At 36.4% G+C, this 20,104-nt stretch overlaps 1 protein-coding gene across 7 annotated transcripts in view; it reads left to right on the top strand.

Annotated features, from left to right (window-relative positions):
- The window catches only part of LOC149805573 (delta(3,5)-Delta(2,4)-dienoyl-CoA isomerase, mitochondrial-like), a 43,270-nt gene extending 33,616 nt beyond the window's left edge, over window positions 1-9,654 (top strand). For all 7 annotated transcript variants that reach the window (XM_089950199.1, XM_089950197.1, XM_089950196.1 and 4 more), the window contains 3 exons: window positions 1,571-1,713; window positions 3,325-3,475; window positions 7,778-9,654. In XM_089950199.1, the coding sequence (XP_089806325.1) occupies window positions 1,571-1,713; window positions 3,325-3,475; window positions 7,778-7,873 (390 nt within the window). In that variant the 3' untranslated portion in view covers window positions 7,874-9,654. The remainder of the gene's footprint in view (window positions 1-1,570; window positions 1,714-3,324; window positions 3,476-7,777) is intronic.
- Window positions 9,655-20,104: the final 10,450 nt, after the last annotated feature.

The raw sequence follows: 20,104 nt of genomic DNA, 5'->3' as shown, positions 1-20,104 counted from the left end.
GGACATCATGCTACATGTCTGCAGCATGATGCCCCAGTGCTAGACATCAGTATAAACTGCCACATTGCAGACATTGTAGCAATATGACTGAAATTATTTTAAAGTTACGTTAAAAATCCAAATCACAACACACCATTGAGCATGCTCAAAAACATGTAAGATTGACCTCAATATAGGGTATGGACAGATGTGTGGACATAGTAAAGGATGCCAGAGTGATCACTATGTTGAGCTTCAGGTAAAGTGCGCTTGACAAAAACCAAGTAACATTGACCAGAATATAGGGTATGGATAGATAGGGGGACATAATAAAGGATGCCAGAGTGATCACTGTGTTGAGCTTCAGGTGTTGACATTATTTACATGTAGCTGACACTTTTGTAACTAATGACCGTATTGTTCTTATAGCTTGTACGTACATCTTTATGTTTTAGTACCCACTGTATTGGATGAGAATCAAATAAACATACTTCTCCCTATGGACTCCTGGCAACATGCTAAATTCAGATAAGCACTTTTCTCACTATGGACTCCTGACAATACACTGAATTCAAATAAACACTCTTCTTCTTGTGGACTTTTGGCTACATACTGAATTCAGATAAGCACATTTCCCTATGGACTCCTGACTTCTCACAGAATTCTCAAAAACACTTCTGGCTACACACTGAGTTAAAATAAACATCCCCACTCCACACTCAATTGAATTCAGATAAGCACTTTTCTCCCTATGGACTCCAGACAACACACTGAATTCTAACCAACTCCTGGCAACATATTGAATTCAGATAAATACTCCTCCCCCTATAGTCTTCTGACTACACACTGAGATAAAATAAACATTTTCCCCCGCTATAGACTCTTAACTAAACACAAAAGTCTGATAAACATTCTTCCCGCTGTGGGCTTGTGATTACACACCTAATTAAGATAAAATCTTTTACCCTAAGGACTCCTGACTACACACTGCATTCAAATAAATACACTTCCCCTTATGGACTCCTGACTACACACTGCATTCAAATAAATACACTTCCCCTTATGGACTTCTGACTACATGCAGAATTCTCTTCCTCTATTTACTCCTGACTACACACTGCATTCAAATAAATACACATCCCCTTATGGACTTCTGACTACACACTGAATTAAGTATATAAAGTTTATTCATCATTCAGACTTTTACCTCTTCAGTGGCCTAGTGGTTAGAGCATTCACCTCAGATGCAGGAGGTTGCTGGTTCAAGTCCCAGCCGAGTTATACCAATGAGTTATAAAAATGTTATTTACAGCTGCCTCACTGAGCATGCATCATTAAGAGGTTAGTGTTAGGACTGGTTGGCCTGGTGTCAGGATAATATGACTGGGTGAGACATTGTGCTGCATGTCTGTGGATGATGCCTCAGTGCTGAACATCAGTATAAACTGCAAACACTGCAGCCATTGTAGCAATATGACTGGAAAGTTGTTAAAGCTACATTAAAAATCCAAATCACACTTTAAAAAGAATATCAAAATAAGCCTGAACAGGATAGAAAACAGGTACATAACATATTTTTCTACATTGTTAGGAGATAGACCTTGGACTTGCTGCTGACCTTGGAACATTACAGAGGTTTCCCAAGATTATTGGTAATGACAGTCTGGCTCGTGAGTTGGCTTACACAGCGAGACCATTTTATGCAGATGAAGCCAAGCAGATGGGCTTTGTCAGGTATTGCTGTTACCTTCCTTTACCTGGCACACCTGTCATCAATAATTCAGTTTAATAAGTAGGGTAGATTGGTAATAAATTTAGAACCTTTCATATGAAATTGTATCCTTTTAAACCCAGTAGCAGCTGTGGAGACACATTCTATATCCAGGATTTATTGTGATAAAATTTGAAAAAATAAAAACACTCTGGCAACAAAAAAGGTGCACAGAAATTGTAAGCATGTAATTAAAGAGAGGGTTTTGAAACCACCTGGTTAGACTTATACAGATATGTAACAGACAAATATGTGCTTATTCCATGGTTAGTTCACCTCCACAGTTAGAGAATGAAACAGTTCAGCTAATTCTATGCTCCGATCCTGTCTTTAATCGGTATAGCAGAATTCCTCCTCAGTTGTAAATATATCAGGCTCATTTATTTAGATCAGCACTACATCAGATATAATGATTTTGGTTAACTTCAATTTTGCTGGTATTTAAATAATTTTTCCTTCTTATCCGTAGGATTTCATTTCGGTTTGCTAGAGTTACGGTGATTTTCATTATCTCTAAGATGAAAGGGAAGCCAGCATACCATATTTAAATGTTCATTGTCTTACAGATAACATTATATGATTTAAAAGGATGCATAAATCATTTTTAGCTGTGTCAACCTATAACATGTCCAAAGGTTGTTTAACTATTTTTTTCTAAAGATATTTCTGATTGAATACAGACCATGTAGGATAACTGTGCAAGATTTGATGCCAAAATGAGGAAAACATTTTGCAACTTAACACATTAACCCCTAGCAACGACTTTACGGGGCAGGAGGTAGTAGCCTACTGCCGAGCTCTGTAGCATCATGGTCATGCATGATACACTAAAGTGGGTGGTATTATAGAAAGGTAGCCAGATGTAGCTCTACAATGATACCGAATAATCTGGTATATCTAGTTGCACTACAAAATACAGATAGAAAAAAATTCATTTTTTGGAACCGACTTTTTTTAACCCAAAATTCGCCTGTGATCGGAATCCGATTTTGTGTCTGGATTTTAGACTTTTTGGTCTCAGATCTAAGGCAAACCAGTATGAACTGCAAACAGACAGATGAGCCTTTGCAAAAAGTAGGATGAGATGGGCATTTGGAATAAAGAGTGGTCTCCATACAAAAATAATGGCTCTGTTTAGCAAAAAAATAAAATAATAAAAATAAAAAAGAAGTCCAACTTTTACCCTTCTGCTCATGTGCAAGTCAAATAGCCAACGAAAAACAATGTTTCTAACACAGCTAGGCAGTATGTTATTGAAAGAAGACCGGGGATTTGGTATTTTCAAGTCTATTCAGAAATAGCTTTCAAAATGTGTTTCCTACTCGATTTTCAGGCAAAAATGACAAAAAGCTCCAGGGGTTAATGTGTTAACATGGAAGTTAAATTGCACATGCTTGGTGTCATGCAATATATATCTGTGAATTATTATTGCAAGGGAGAGAACTGTTAAAAAGTTATTGCAGCATGCAGTCCAGTTTACTCACTCTGCTTGTTAGTGATGATCATGAAATTGTTGAAACTAAAATCCAAAACTACTTTGCAGAATAAAAATTGTATTTTTGTGTTAATTTTAGTCGAGTTTTCCAGAACAAAGATTTACTGATAGAAGGTGCTCTTGAAACTGCAGCATTGATTGCAAGCAAAAGTCCTATTGCAGTTACAGGGACTAAAGCAAGTTTGGTTTACTCCAGGGACCATACAGTGGAGGAAGGGATGAACCACATTGTAAGTATCGTATATGCCATGAAATCTCAGGACTGTATGTACGATACCATTCTTTTGAACACAAGCTGGACATCCCAATCACGTATGGCTTAATGTTTGCCCACATAATAAAGTTTAACATACAACTTATTAACACTGCCCTTCATGTGTTTCTATTTTCAGACTGGATAAGAAATGCATTGATTTTTGGGTGGGGGTTGAGATTTACAGTTATTTGTGCTGTTCTTTTTTATAATGTAATTGGGGCAGCACAGGCCGAGTAGTATCAGTGTAGAAAAGATGGTCCCATCATTGAGGGAGTTGTAAAGTATTCACAAGGACACTGTCATGTGAAGAGCATAAATGACATAAAAAGAAGCCAGTTTATCAAGAATAGTTCAAGAGCACGACAAAGTTGTACTTTATATCAAGTATTATTTGGATAGAGAAGCCTAAATGGAACTTCATTGAATTAGTGTATTTATATGTTAGTCTCTAGGATAGTAGACATACTGCTATAAAGTTGTCATTTATGTAGTTTAGTTAAGTTTCCTTAAATGTGAATAGGAAAGTAAGAAAAGGAAGGACAAGAAAAAAAATGAACAGTCAAATTAAAATTTACTGAATGTATGGTGTACCTGTGATGACAGTGAGTATACAAAAATGTACCTGACCATGGATAACCTAGTGATCATAGCATCACCTGACCACAAATGACCTAGTGGTCTAAACCTCACCTGACCACAAATGACCTAGTGGTCTAAAGCATTACCTGACCATGAATAACCTGGTGGTCTAAACATCACCTGACCACGAATGACCTAGTGGTCTAAACATCACCTGACCACAAATGACCTAGTGGTCTAAACATCAACTGACCATGAATGACCTAGTGGTCTAAAGCATCACCTGACCATGAATGACCTAGTGGTCAAAACATCAACTGACCATGAATGACCTAGTGGTCTAAACATCAACTGACCATGAATGACCTAGTGGTCAAAACATCAACTGACCACAAATGACCTAGTAGTCTAAACATCAACTGACTACGAATGACCTAGTGGTCTAAAGCATCACCTGACCACGAATGACCTAGTGGTCTAAAGCATCACCTGACCACAAATGACCTAGTGGTCTTTACATCAACTGACCATGAATGACCTAGTGGTCTAAAGCATCACCTGACCTTGAATGACCTAGTGGTCTAAACATCAACTGACCACGAATGACCTAGTAGTCTAAACATCAACTGACCACGAATGACCTAGTAGTCTAAACATCAATTGACCACGAATGACCTAGTGGTCTAAACATCAACTGAACATGAATGACCTAGTTGTCTGAAGCATTGCCTAATATTGAATGACTTAGTTGTCCAAAACATCAGTCCCTCTCATGGTAGCTCTGACAGTTGTGGGTTTAAGTAAAGACAGACAGACAAAACTTAATTTAAAAAATCAAGTAAAAAGCTCCACAACAACAAAATATTTTCTCCATATGGACCTACATGGTTGCAGAATAACATTTTAATTATGCAAAATAACACTTCCTGTTTTATGGCAAAATAGAGTGTTTTATGTGCAATGGGCATGGGTAGTTCAGATTGAAATTTGTTTCCAACATGTTTTATGTGCAATGGACATGGGTAGTTCAGATTGAAATGTGTTTCCAACATGTTTTATGTGCAATGGGTATGGGTAGTTCAGATTGAAATTTGTTTCCAACGTGTTTTATGTGCAATGGGCATGGGTAGTTCAGATTGAAATTTGTTTCCAACGTGTTTTGTGTGCAATGGGCATAGGTAGTTCAGATTGAAATTTGTTTCCAATGTGTTTTATGTGCAATGGGCATGAGTAGTTCAGATTGAAATTTGTTTCCAGTGTGTTTTATGTGCAATGGGCATGGGTAGTTCAGATTGAAATTTGTTTCCAACGTGTTTTATGTGCAATGGGCATGGGTAGTTCAGATTGAAATTTGTTTCCAATTTGTTTTATGTGCAGTGGGCATGGGTAGTTCAGATTGAAATTTGTTTTCAGCATGTTTTATGTCCAGTGGGTATGGGTAGTTCAGATTGAAATTTATTTCCAACATGTTTTATGTGCAATGGGTATGGGTAGTTCAGATTGAAATGTGTTTCCAATGTGTTTTATGTGCAATGGGCATGGGTAGTTCAGATTGAAATTTGTTTCCAACGTGTTTTATGTGCAATGGGCATGGGCAACTATGACTGAAATTTGTTTCAACCATAAACAACAGACAGGTTTTAATAATATTAAGGATAATTTAATTGGGATGACCTTAAACTGCTCTAATGAAAGGTTGGACTGGTCTACATATATACTAGAAGATTTGTCAGGGGATGTCAGGCAACCTGGGGGCCCATGATAGTCCTGAAATTGTCAGTGATATTCCTAGGACCTTGAGACTGCTATTTCTGACCCTGTTCTTGTTAGACAGGTGACATGTATGTAGACATCTCCACAAGACGAATTATGCTCTTTTCTAACCCTCATATTATTTAAATATCTTTTCTGTCAATTTACAGTATCTCTGTGTCCATTTTCCTCCTAACTGAAGGGCCTTACAATAACATGCTATTTATGTAACCTTTCATCAATTTTACTTTGGAACTGTTTATATGGTATGTTTTGTATGACACTGATATCATTTTTAAAGTATTTTTATGTGAATTGTTCTGGTAAACAGGCCTTTAATATTTGTTACATTTTAAAAGCTGCATTGTGGTGTTGACCATTATAAAACATTGAAATACACTATGCCCTGCTTACAGTGCACACCACTGACCTGAAGATAAACATGGAAATGCACTATGCCCTGCTTACAGTGCACACCACTGACCTGAAGATAAACATGGAAATGCACTATGCCCTGCTTACAGCGCACACCACTGACCTGAAGATAAAACTGTCCTTTTGTAGGTTTAACCACAAAACTTTAGATTGGTTTGTTTCATTCACATAAATTGCTTTCTTTCTACACCATGCAGTTCTTTTAAGAAATGTATAGAATTCAATCATATATAATTGTTCCACAACCAAAACTTGAGAAATGCAAAAAGCAGCTTGTCATAGTTACAGTAAAACCTGTCTTGAGAGACCACTGCTATGAGAGACCACCTGTTTTGAGAGACCATGTTCTACTGTATTGCTCAACTGATGAACAGTTTTGCCCACAAAGTCACTGCTATGAAAGATAACCTGTCTTGATACTAGGTTCTTAATGCATTGATGTATTGATTATATATTATGATCTCTCATGAGAGAGAACCTGTCTTAAGAGACCATGTTTTATGTCAGAGGGGTTGACTTTTAAGGAAAGGTTGTACTGCACAGTAGAACCTGTCTTGAAAGACCACCCCTTCTGCCAAAAAATAATGGTCTCTCAAGACAGGTGGTGTCTCATAGCATGTCATAACTTTATATAATCAATAAATCTGTGCATTGAGATACTGGTCTCTCAAAACAGGTAGTCTCTCATAGCAGTGGTCTCTCAAGACAGGTTTTACTGTATCAACTTATTTCAAGTGTCCTCATAGTAAAACTGTACCCAGTTTTGTCTGATGGTAAAAGGGCTATACTGGATTAATTAAGCTTCTAACATTACCCCCCTATAAGCAGCAATTTATTGCATTATAAGTATATTCTTTTAGTCCTAGAGCATGTACCTTAACCAAACATTGTGCATAGCTTTTGCATGGGAAAAGAAAGACACCTATTGATTTTTAGGTCAGATCCTAGTCACAGTATTTCTAAAAAGAATAATAGTCTTAGTACATTAAAGTACAGTCTTAGTACATCTAGTACATTGGCCAAACATTTTCACAAGAGTATGGAAGAAACCTATTGATTGTTTGATGCAAAAGGGATAAAAGTCAAGGTCACAGTGACTAGGACATGGATAATGGTTTATGTACAGCAACCTTTGCCAATTCTGAGTTTCTTAACCAAACTGTGCAGATCACTTTGGGGAAAGAAAAACACCTATAGATGAGAGACCACCTGTCTCAAGAACAGGTTCTTAGTTTAAGGATGAGCACATTTAAAACTTCTAAATTTTGGCAGTGAAAGGTCAGGGGTTAAATTCAAAGTAAGTAAAAAAGAATGTGATGGTTTTCCACACACAAAAGTGTGCAGGGGAGCTTATGCTATGTCCCTTGTGTTATAGTCATTGTTGTTGGCAGCCATGTTGGCATTAGCAACTATACACCTTTTTTATTTAATTACTGTATGTTCAGGAAAGCCTTGTAGTCTTGTGATCTCAATATTTCTTGTTAATGTCATGAATTCTGAAATCTTTCAGGGAGTTTGGAACCAGGGGATGCTTCAGAGTAAGGACCTTACAAAAGCAGCAGTGGCACTCATGGAAAAGAAGACTCCTAAATTCTCAAAGTTATAACAAAGTTTTGATGGACTTACACTAATACAGATAGATATATTTCTGTGTTTTGGAAAAAACTGCACTTAAATAATTACTACATAAAGCGGCAGAAAGCTTATTTGTCTTTGACCCTCCTTTAAGTCTGGTGTACATTTCAATTTACATCCATCCAATGGGGTGATATATTTCCATTGAGTCAGAGTTGCACCTTGGAAAAATAAAGATCTAACACTGAATAGGTGGATAAATATGAAAAATAAAGATGAAACCAGTGTGAAATATGATTACATTATTGAGTGAAATATGTCACAAATAAAATAACAACTTAAATTGTGTTCCTGTTCATGTGATAAAATCCATACAAATCCTTAAAGATTAACATTTAAATCTGTTTATATGATAAATGTATAAATTCATTTATAGATCACATACAGATATAAAAATGGTAGCCCATAATGATCTGATTCACACTATCATTTAGTACAAAGCCCAATAATTCATCCTCACTGTCTGAATGGCCAAATGTAGTGATGAAACCCTCCATCATCATCTAGTAATCGTAAATATTGTTTGACTCTGATTTCTCGTCTTAACACTCTACGGTATTTATGTAAAGACTTGGAGTCTGTAAGTGATGCTTCAGTCATTTTGCCTGTGAAATCTATTAAAGGATGCAACTGAACAGATGTCATTTGGGCAGCAAGATCAAGTATCAGATATGCAGCTTGATCAAAGGGTTGGCTGAGTTCAATTATTACCACTATATTTGTCAATTTTTTTGTATGTTGTGCTTATAAGAAAACACATAATCTGCATGAATTCAATTTTCAGAAGAAACCCCCTCACTGATTTATAAGCGAGTATATATGGTATTTAAATTATTGAAAACAGACGTAATGTTCTTTTCATGCATATCATAATGTGTACAGAGACAACTGAGAAAACCGGGTCGTAAGAAAATCAGTCTCAGCATTCTCTGTAGGAATTCATGTTGTAGAGTAGGGAACCCTTGGGTTAAATTTTGGTGAGTCAGACTCAGGAATCAGACTTTTAAATTTCCATAGTCGAAAAGCATCTCAAATTGTAACATAATACTAAAATGAAACACTGCTATAACATGCTCCATTATAGCACCAAACTTTCTCGTTTTGGAAACTAATGGGGAAAAAAATTCATGAAAAGTTATGTAAAATAATGGAAAATAGCCATGAAGTCATGGAAAAATGATGGAAAAGTCATGAATAATGACCAGAAATTACAATAAAGTGAGTGGATTAGATGGTTGTCAGAAGAGGAGGAGGAGGCCATTTTCACAACAAATCTGATTAAATGGTTATCTTTCATATCAGCTGGATTAATATTGTCATTATTTACTGTGGACAGATCTAACAAGCCTACCTTTCATTATAAACATTAAAGAATTTAGTGATGAAAAATCAGAAATTTGTCATGAAGAAGTCATGGAAAAGAAAGATCTTTGAAGGAAACACAGAACATGAATCTGGATATATCATAGTTGTGGTGTGGCCCCTGAAATTTAGAAAAATTATTTCACCAATTTCTTGGAAGTTCTCCAAAGCTTTAGAGCCAAAATGAACAAGAGTTTGATGCAGTGGAGCCTCATTAATCTGGACACATGCGTTCCCAGTGAATATGTCCAGATTAATGAGTTTTCCGGATAATTGAATCATGCACATTTTTATTTTATATCACACCGTATACATGTACATGATGTATATGCTAGCTGTAAATGTACTGTATATTCAATAATGGTTGAAATAAATTAATGAATACATCTATTGATGTGTGTTTATTTCACATTATTATAACGTGCTTATATATACATGTACAGTAAATATAAGTTTAGACAACACATCGAACACATCACACTATGTACATGTATGTACTGTACATACATATATTATGTCAATTTCCTGAAGAAATCTGTAACCTTTGTTTGCCTTGATTCTTTGGTGGATCTATCTGCAATGATTATTGATAGTGGCCATAGATTCTTAAGGGCTTAACTATTGCGTTTTATGTCATCACTGGTGAATATTGCTGACGTCTGCCCAAAATACAGAATTAATGTTGCTATGCTGTCCTTGGCTTGGTTGATGGCATCATCGTCTTCTTCATTAGCATTGTCTGGAACCTCATCTCTAGATACCAGTGTCAAAATATCATCATTGAGTTGTTGCCCTGTCTCTTCCATGTCATCTATCCATATGTATTCCTCGGCAGACATCTCAGCCTGGGTGGGAAGGCTTCTTATCAGATCTCTGAGCTCACTTAATGGCATGTCCATCATCAATATCTTCAGCAGTAGTGATTGGTGTCGGTATGATCTGTACATGCCTAAAGCAGTTTGAGATTGTAATTTGTGTCACTGAACCCCATGCTGTCATTACCATGTGTAGTGCCTGCCTAGTATCCACAGTTTGAACCTAGCCTTGCCCAGCACAGTCAATGTAATGTCTAACAAATTGTTTCCTGTAGTAAGCCTTGAATGCATGTATTATGCCAGTGTCCATTGGTTGAATGTGTGCCATTGTATTTGGCAGAAGGAAGTGTAGTTTTACATTGTGTAATGAAATGTCCCCCTGTGTGTGGCTTGCAGTGTTGTCTACAAGTAAGATGACGTTGCGTTTGGCTTCCCTAATCTGTCTATTGAAGTCATTCAACCAGTCGATGAAAAGTTCTGCCATCATCCAAGCTTTGCAGTTGTGGTGGCTATCTCACGTATGTGTCTGGGTTACAAGTTTTGCCAAAACACCTATGTCTGTTGACTTTAGTGATGACAAATAGTTTGATGGTCCCTGTTGCGTTCGCAGTGAGCGTCACGATGATCCTGTCCTTTGACTTTTTGTTGCCTTTAATGTTGTAGGTTGCTAAACTGTAGTTTGGCCCCAGTCAGAAAAACAATCCAGTTTCATCCAGGTTGAATATGTCTTGTGGGTTGTAGTTGCTGTAGTTCTTCTCTGCCGGCCTGCACTTTGTTAATGTCGACACTTTCTGCTTCTCCCTCGTAGAATTTGCATTTGATGCCCCGCCTTTCTTGAAGCATTGCAGCCAACCACGAGAATAGGCAAAGTCAGTGATGCCAAGTTGGTCTCCAAGTATCTTTGCCTTAACAATGAGCATTTCATTGTTGATGGCAGCATGGTGGACTGATATGTTTGAGAACCACATGAAGTTGGCTTCATCGACTTGTTGATATTTGGTATGGCAAGCGTGGGTTAGGCCTGCTGAGTCGGCAGGTACGGACAACCATTTGTCCTTGTTTTTTATGATGTCTGCAACTGATGACTTGCCAGTGTCTAAGGATGAGTAAGCTATAATATGCTGGCATATATCTTGAATGGTAGCTTTTGGGTGATCTTCTTTGTGCTGGCAAATCTTCTTTTTTATGCTGGCCGGTATCTCTACTTGTCTATGCTTGCTTCATGATGTCGCCATAATATATGTAAAAAGTACAATGAATACAAACTGATATCTCGCAGTTAAATGCATTATGGTAAACTAATAAAATGCAGTCATTTTTATAAGTTGTATTTACAGCTTTTTTTAGCTGCTAATGAGCTGATAATTGACATTCCCATTTTATTCAGAAATGAAGCCCTGTACTGTCCACAGCTTAAATCAATCAACTGTATTTGTACAGCCATCAATAAACTTTGATTGTTACATGCAATTGGTAAACAACAAAGAGGTTTAATGACACACTTAATTTATTTACCATATGTTATGTCAAAAAGCGTGGACAATTTGATCCCAGTGTGTTTATTTAATTATTAACACCCCCGTCAGCAACTAGCTAAAATAGACTTTGTTTATCCAATCGCTGGTTACAATATGATCACGCTACTTAGTTTATCCACACACATGACCATGTGATCAATTGATAACTTTAACATACCACTAGAATTTGACCAATCCAAGATTGGTACATTGGCACACCTCCAAATTTGCATAGGTGAATCTGTATTATCTGACAGACTGTATTTTCATATACGATGTTTCAAATTTTCCTATTTTTGCACAGATTATTTCCGGAATTATCGATACAAGTTTTAAAGTAATTTTACACTTTGGTCCCCGATTTTGATTTCCGGATCCAGAACGTGGATTTCTTGATAAACAGAGCAAATTAACGTTTAGGAATTCTGTTCCCATTGAGTTATGTCTGGCTAGCAAGGTTTTTGGATAAGCGGAGTCTGGATTAACGAGGCTTTACTGTATACATATGGCAAGATGTGCTATATTCTTGAAGAAAAAATATCAACTTCTTGCTTACTTTTGAAGTTATCTCCTTTAAAAGGCGATAATTGTTAATCTGCTTATTATTAAACCATCAACATTGAGGTCATTAAGTCATCTTTGTGTTTGTCTTCAGTACATCCTTTGTACAGTCATTGCTTTGTGTTTGTCTTCAGTGCATCCTTTGTTCAGTCATTGCTTTGTGTTTGTCTTCAGTGCATCCTTTGTACAGTCATTGCTTTGTATGTCTTCAGTGCATCCTTTGTACAGTCATTGCTTTGTGTTTGTCTTCAGTACATCCTTTGTACAGTCATTGCTTTGTATTTGTCTTCAGTACATCCTTTGTACAGTCATTGCTTTGTGTTTGTCTTCAGTACATCCTTTGTACAGTCATTGCTTTGTGTTTGTCTTCAGTACATCCTTTGTACAGTCATTGCTTTGTGTTTGTCTTCAGTACATCCTTTGTACAGTCATTGCTTTGTGTTTGTCTTCAGTGCATCCTTTGTACAGTCATTGCTTTGTGTTTGTCTTCAGTGCATCCTTTGTACAGTCATTGCTTTGTATTTGTCTTCAGTGCATCCTTTGTACAGTCATTGCTTTGTGTTTGTCTTCAGTGCATCCTTTGTACAGTCATTGCTTTGTGTTTGTCTTCAGTGCATCCTTTGTACAGTCATTGCTCAGTCCAGGGTAAACAGTAACTAATGGATGTTTGCATAGTACATCTGGCAGAACCTGGGGTGAATGACTTATCTAAGGTGAGCACCTTTACAGATCACCGACACCTCACCTCTGTCTGCATGAGTTGAAGTCTCAGCTCCACTAAGGTGGGTATGTGCAAAAACTTGTTGTTGTTGGTGATTCTTCTAAAGAGTTTTCCCCCCAAGTCCTTAATCCACCAAAAATACCGTATTTGCTTATACTTCGAATTGACATGTATATGGATTATGTCATCCAAATCGTTTTATCATATTTTTCATATGGAAAATAACTATCCACGAGTATGAAAAATAATGTGTAAAAATATTACATTTTGGGTAAGAGATCGTGTATGAACATATATAGGATCCCACATTTAGTATTTTAACAGTTACATGATCGTCATTATTAAAAATTAACATAGATCAGATGTAATTGTGCTAAAACAGCATGCACCAGTAATGTATGTTGTTTGTAATATGCATTGTTTAAATTTAATTACATATATGTGCGTTAGAATTTACAAGTTAGAAGATGAATAACCATGACAAAGACATTCAATCACAATTTTCTCCTTTCACCTAATGATCAGATAATGTGTATGCCCCATTGAGAGATAGAGACAGACAGATGTCTTCATGATTGTAAATCAATTCCTTCTAATGTTGGTTTCCACTTCCATTATTAAAAGACTCACATGGCTTTGTATTGGTATTTATATGCTAATTAAATATGCTATGGCTGTATTCAGTCATTCCAGGATAACACTTGTTTGAGGTCAAGATTCTGCAGACCAGATCAGATTAGCGAGGCTACCAATAGGGAAATGAAGCTACCCATGGGTATTATGAATACCATACCATATAGTTAAAGGAAATGCCAGGTGGTTACTATTGTAAACTTCTCAGCTAGTGACATGAACTTGCCAATGAAACCAACACCATTTTAAAGTGCATCTAGCATAAGCAAAGATAAAAAAACAATTGCCACCTAAGTACAGGAAGAGTACATTCACTTTAAACAAAATCTAAATTGTTGGGACTGGAGAGGTAGTTATACTTGCAAAGAAAATTAGACAGCATGCAAAAAGTCATTCTTGGGATTTAACCTAATGGAGACTATATGGATATAACTATTGTGAATATTTAAACCTTGAAGGAGAATGGTTGTTATTGTTGTTTTTATAAGGTTTAATGCCCTTTTCAGCACAAGATAGGCTATACATTGGTGACCAGTTTAAAAGTTGGTCGAAGAACCAAGGAAAACCCTGGAAAGAATCACCGACCAACGAGAGAGAGATGGAATACATATGCATCCTTTTCTCTGTATCTCTCTTCTCTTCCACTCCCCACCCCCCAGAAAATGCATTTTAGCATTAATGTACATTAATAACTCCACCACTGCCACATATATGTACACTCCACCACTACCACATATTTGTACACTTCACCACTTCATTTCAGTTCTTTGTATTTTCTAGTCAGAAATGGAGACATCAGCTTCAGATAACACCAGTATACAAAGACCACTTGTCTGTAATACTTAAGTTACATGCATGGTTAAAATGTTGTCGAACACTGACTGGAACGAGCCATTTAAGTTATGGGGGGGTGGAATTTGATATTATAATCAAAAATAATACTCCCTGTTATTTCTCTGTAGTAGTCATCATAAACATACATTTCAATGAATCTATGATTTGTCTTTTTATGCTTTTCCTGGGTCTTTTAGAGAATAACCACTTTTTATGGTGATCACTCTTTGCCCATGAAATATAATGGTTTAGTCTCAAATCTGGTTGAGGCAGTTGCACTCCCCTTTAAAAATCCTTCATTTCAAATACATTGTGAGATCAGCATCCTTGATCACCTCTCTGAATTTCTGTTGAAGTTTTTTCAATCCCAAATTGCGGTTCTTTTTAGAAACTCAGTGTCTGATTTATGCATTGTCTTATTGGCCAAACATGAAACTCTTTTTACATGTCCAGCAAATATGAATATGAATGTATCAGAAAAACACACACACACACATTATATATATATATATATATATATATATATATATATATATATATATATATATATATATATATATATATATATATATATATATATTTCTCTGCCCATGAAATAAATATTGAATATGTAATTACAGTTTTAAGTATTTCTCAGTTTTATATGCATCGGGTTAGTAACTGTCACTGAAGTCACCTTCCCCTCACCACTGGGTCATGTATTGGTAAGAGGATACACAGTGTGATATTTTCATCAGTGAAATGACTTATTTAGACATTGCATGGTATGTTGCATAGCACGATGGCACTTTCTGGACCCTGACCATCATGATATAATGGGGTTTTACTTTATGATACTTTAATTTTTTTTCTTGTAAATTAAAGAAAGTCCTAAAAATTAAATATTGTGCTCTTTTTCTTTTGATGTATATTACTGGTGCATCGACGTACATGTATGTGAGAAGATATTTGTAAAATGTTTATAAATTTGTGCTATTCACTGAGTGTTTTGATCACTACTAATGTGTACTGTCAACTAACCAAACAGATAGTCAAAAAAGTTTATAATTAGGGAAGGAACACATTCAGTAATTGCTCTGGTGGCCTAATGGTTAGAGTGTCCACCTCGGATGCAGAAGGTCATGGGTTCGAATCCCGGCCAAGTCATAGCAGAGACTTCTAAAAATGGTACTAACAGCTGCCTTACTAAGCACTCAGCATTAAGAGGATAGTGTTTGGACTGGTCGGCCTGGTGTCAGGATAATGTGACTGGGTGGGACATCATGTTACATGTCTGCAGCATGATGCCCTAGTGGTAGGCATCACTTTAAACTGCCTCAATGCAGACATCGTAGCGATATGACTGGAAAATTGTTAAAGCTACATTAAAAATCTAAATCACTAATTCACATATCATTCACCATGAAAATGGAGAAGCTGTCTGCTTATTTTAGCTAGTCAGTTAGGATCAATGACTATCCATGTTTTAATGAGGGAGTACAGTAGCATGAAGGGCATTACCATGAGGGAACACTGAATATGATGAACATTGCTGAAGGGCATTACCATGAGCAAAGACTGAAATGAAATGGCTACTGGAGGCTACTACAAACTTGTAGTGGTGAGCTGTATAATCACTGGTTATAATCTCTGTAACTTGCATATATAAAATGACACATCTGAATGGATAATCACTGGTTATAATCACTGTAACTTGCATATATCAAATGACACATCTGAATGGATAATCACTGGTTATAATCTCTAACTTGCATATATCAAATGACACATCTGAATGTATAATCACTGGTTATAATCGTGGTAACTTGCATATATCGAATGACACATCTGAATGAATAATCACTGGTTATAATCTTGGTAACTTGCATATATCAAATGACACATCTGAATGTATAATCACTGGTTATAATCTCTGTAACTTGCATATATCAAATGACACATCTGAATGTATAATCACTGGTTATGACCTCTGTAACTTGCATATATCAAATGACATCTGAATGTATAATCAGTGGTTATAATCTCTGTAACTTGCATATATCAAATGACATCTGAATGAATAATCACTGGTTATAATATCGGTAACTTGCATATATCAAATGACACATCTGAATGGATAATCACTGGTTATAATCTCTAACTTGCATATATCAAATGACACATCTGAATGGATAATCACTGGTTATAATCTCGGTAACATGCATATATCAAATGACACATCTGAAAGGATAATCACTGGTTATAATCTCTGTAACTTGCATATATCAAATGACACATCTGAACGTATACTCACTGGTTATAATCTCGGTAACTTGCATATATCAAATGACACATCTGAATGCACTGTAAACAGCCGAGTTACTTACTTAACATTTGATATATCCTTCATGGCCCCCACATTGGTTATATGTCATCTGTGCCCCCAAACAGTTGCTTGTTACCACTATGGAGACTATATTTTTTATCTGATTTGAATCACATTTAAAATCTGGGTTATATCAAAGACTTATGGTGAGTCTCAGTAATAAGTGAGTTCCACACAAATGATGTGGTGATCCTGCATCAAACTGACTGAACCTTTCACAGCTTTGTTGGCTATATTTGTAAAATCTTGTTTTAATTACACTTTGAAAATGAGCCTGCATCATAAAGTCTATCTATATATATTAATGAGGTCATCGTGCAGCTTGTTGCTGTTGTTGTAGGGTTTAACGCCATTTTTCAGCACTCGATACATGGCGGCCAGTATTAATGGTGAAGGAAGAACCCACGAAAACCCCGTAAAGAACCACCGACCCACGAGAAGCTACTGGCAAGCTTTCTCACATACCCACATTAGCCGAATCCGAGACTCGAACCCACGCAGACAGAGGTGAGATGGCAGTGATCCGTAACGGAGAGCGCTTTAGACCACTCGGACACTCGGGGCCCCTCTGAGCTTTATATTACTCCTGAAACTATTTCTGTACTGATTTTGATCCAACTCTGTAATAGGGTTACATTATTCCGATGTCCAGCGTGTTTTATTATGAGCGAGATTTAAGCATATTTTATGGAGTGATCATTCCTCTGATAAGCCGAGCTTTTCACCACTGCATACCATTTATTTCTGATTCATTTTTTGATCAGACTTGGCTCCTTAGATAAATGTCATCGAGATGTTGGACGAGTTTTATAATCCGCGATCTGATTGGCTGAGCTTTACCTTTGCATAATAACGAGCTGAGCCTCAATCTGATTGGCTGAGCTTTAAGCCACTCAAAAGATTTTACGTTTTTACAGGATGATGATTAAACTTGGAAAATGGGTTTAGATCATCAAGATCTCAGATAACTACAGCTATCAGCGTCATCTAAACATTAAGATGACTAGCTAGCTTGACAACACTCAAGTCGATACATGGTTCTTAAACATTTTGATCAAACTTGTGGCATAGTCTTAAAACAAAGAAATTAATCGAGTTTGATAATGATCAAGACCTAAACATAGTTACAAGGCGATATTGTATGTGATTAACCGAGCGTCTTACCACTCGAGGTACCGAATTTCGATTAGATTTGGGTTCGACTTAGTACCAAATTTTGATTAGATTTGGGTTAGACTTAGTACCGAATTTCGATTAGATTTGGGTAATACTTAGTACCGAATTTCGATTAGATTTGGGTAATACTTAGTACCGAATTTCAATTCGATTTGGGTTAGACTTAGTACCGAATTTCGATTAGGTTTGACCTAGACTTTGCAAACATGTTTATAACAGTATTAGACGAGTTTTAGAACAAGTGAGATGTGTAGACACTAATGAAGTGATCTTTCAACTGACTGAGAGTCTTGTTTCCTTTCAAGAAACTATCTCACCTGATTTCAGTATTGGTAAATTGGATTAATTCGATAATGAGCACGATCCATGCATATTTATTTTGCCTTTTTGATGGGATATAATTTTTGTTGTCAGACTGTAGTAATAAAGGTAAAATTGACAGGATATACAGGTTGGGAGATAGTCACATAGGTTAGCGTGCTTGCAATACTACATATGCCAGGTTTTGGCCTCTTGTTTTTTTTTTGGGGGGGGGGGGCAGAATGGAAGAGATGAGACTGAAGACACGGGATAGTGAAAAAATGAACAATAAAGTATCCTGAAGAACAAAATTTTGAATATTGTTATGGTCCCACTGTGACGGCAGAAGGGGCATATTTGTATGCTGTCCATTCATTCGTTTGCAAGTCCACATGCCTATCCTGAATCCATATTAGCATGATCTCACAAAATTATTAAACTTCGAACCATGAAAACTTTGTACCCTGCGTCGTCAAAATAGACTATACGATTCTCATGTCATTGCACCACTTTTTTTCTTCCAATGTTTTTGAATGCATTTGAACATTATACTTTTATCACTAACAAAAGCGTTTAGCATGAATAAGCCGAAGGCACTCGCAGTTGACAAATGAATGAGTTAACTTTGTATTTAAATATACATGATCAGATTGTTGCCCTTTAAAACTTTTTATACATTTGCGAACTTTTTTTGCACTTGAACGTTTTTTGTTTGGGTTGGGGACAAAACCATGTTGCCTTGAATAAAGACAGATCAGGGGGTAGACAAATTACTCATTTATGCATTGTATATGGACACATGTTTACCTTAATAATATCGCAATTTTTCAGTTTGTTTTTCTACATTTTCTAATTTTTGGACAAACTATTTTGTCTGCACGGGGGGGGGGGGCGGGGGCATATATTTTATACAAGCACACATCTCGTTTCCTTATTTCCATATACTCCGTTTTTATATTGCATGTAAAGCCGTATATACATGCAAAAGTTTTTGAAAAATGTGCTCCTATAGCAACTTACATTGAGTGGGGGTAGGATGCATAAAGTGAAGCAAAATCTGCATGGTTATGCATGTCATTCTATGGCAACCTTCAAGTTTTTTGCCCCAAAACTTTTTCAGATACAACATGAATAGTTGGTATCCTCTTCACATTGTCTGCCATTATAACAACCAATACATCACGCCACACTATGCCACTTCCAATCTATAAAAAGGGATATCAACATACATTACCATAATTCTCTCATGGCATGCATGTACATTTTTCTGTTGAACATGTATGGTGTGACGTGACGGAGTTTGCAAAATGTGAGTCATTTTACCCGCAGTTTAGGAATAAAATCCGCAGTTAAAGCAACAATCTCTTTTGAAGTCATCAGTTAAAGGATTTTTGCAGTTGATTCATTCTGAATTTTTAACTGCCCGAGACATTTTAAAAAAGGCAGTTGTGCAGTCTGTTGGAAGCAGAAGGACGAAACAACTTTCTTGCACTAGGTATCTACCTTGGTAAATATAACTACATGTAAATTTGATCGAATCTGATAGGAGGAGTGAATGGCCTCTTTCAATTGTAGACATTTTTCAAAGATCTGAAGGATTAAAATAACAAAGATAGCTTCATTTACACCATCTTTAATATAGAAGCGCGGTTTCATCTCCCCAACGGACCATTTTAGAACTTAACATTGAATTGCCGGCAGTAACAGTTTGTTTATAGTTGAAGTTGTTTCTTTTGATCATAATCACTTTCTGAAAAGATGAATGAAAGCAGAGCTTTAATGGCGCCAAAAGGTGTTTTAACAAAATGTAACCTCCCTTATGTGGAAGGACGAAAATCGCAAGTTTCTTTACATAGAAAAGGCGGTTTTGAAGGTTTAAAACTAACTTAACACAAGCTTAAAGTATAATAGATATATG

The sequence above is a fragment of the Sinohyriopsis cumingii genome, chromosome 2 (assembly GCF_028554795.1).
Source record: "Sinohyriopsis cumingii isolate HCF-2022 chromosome 2, ASM2855479v2, whole genome shotgun sequence".
NCBI lineage: Eukaryota > Metazoa > Mollusca > Bivalvia > Unionida > Unionidae > Sinohyriopsis > Sinohyriopsis cumingii.
The sequence above is the reverse complement of the archived record's forward strand: the minus strand, read 5'-3'. Positions and strand labels throughout refer to the sequence as shown.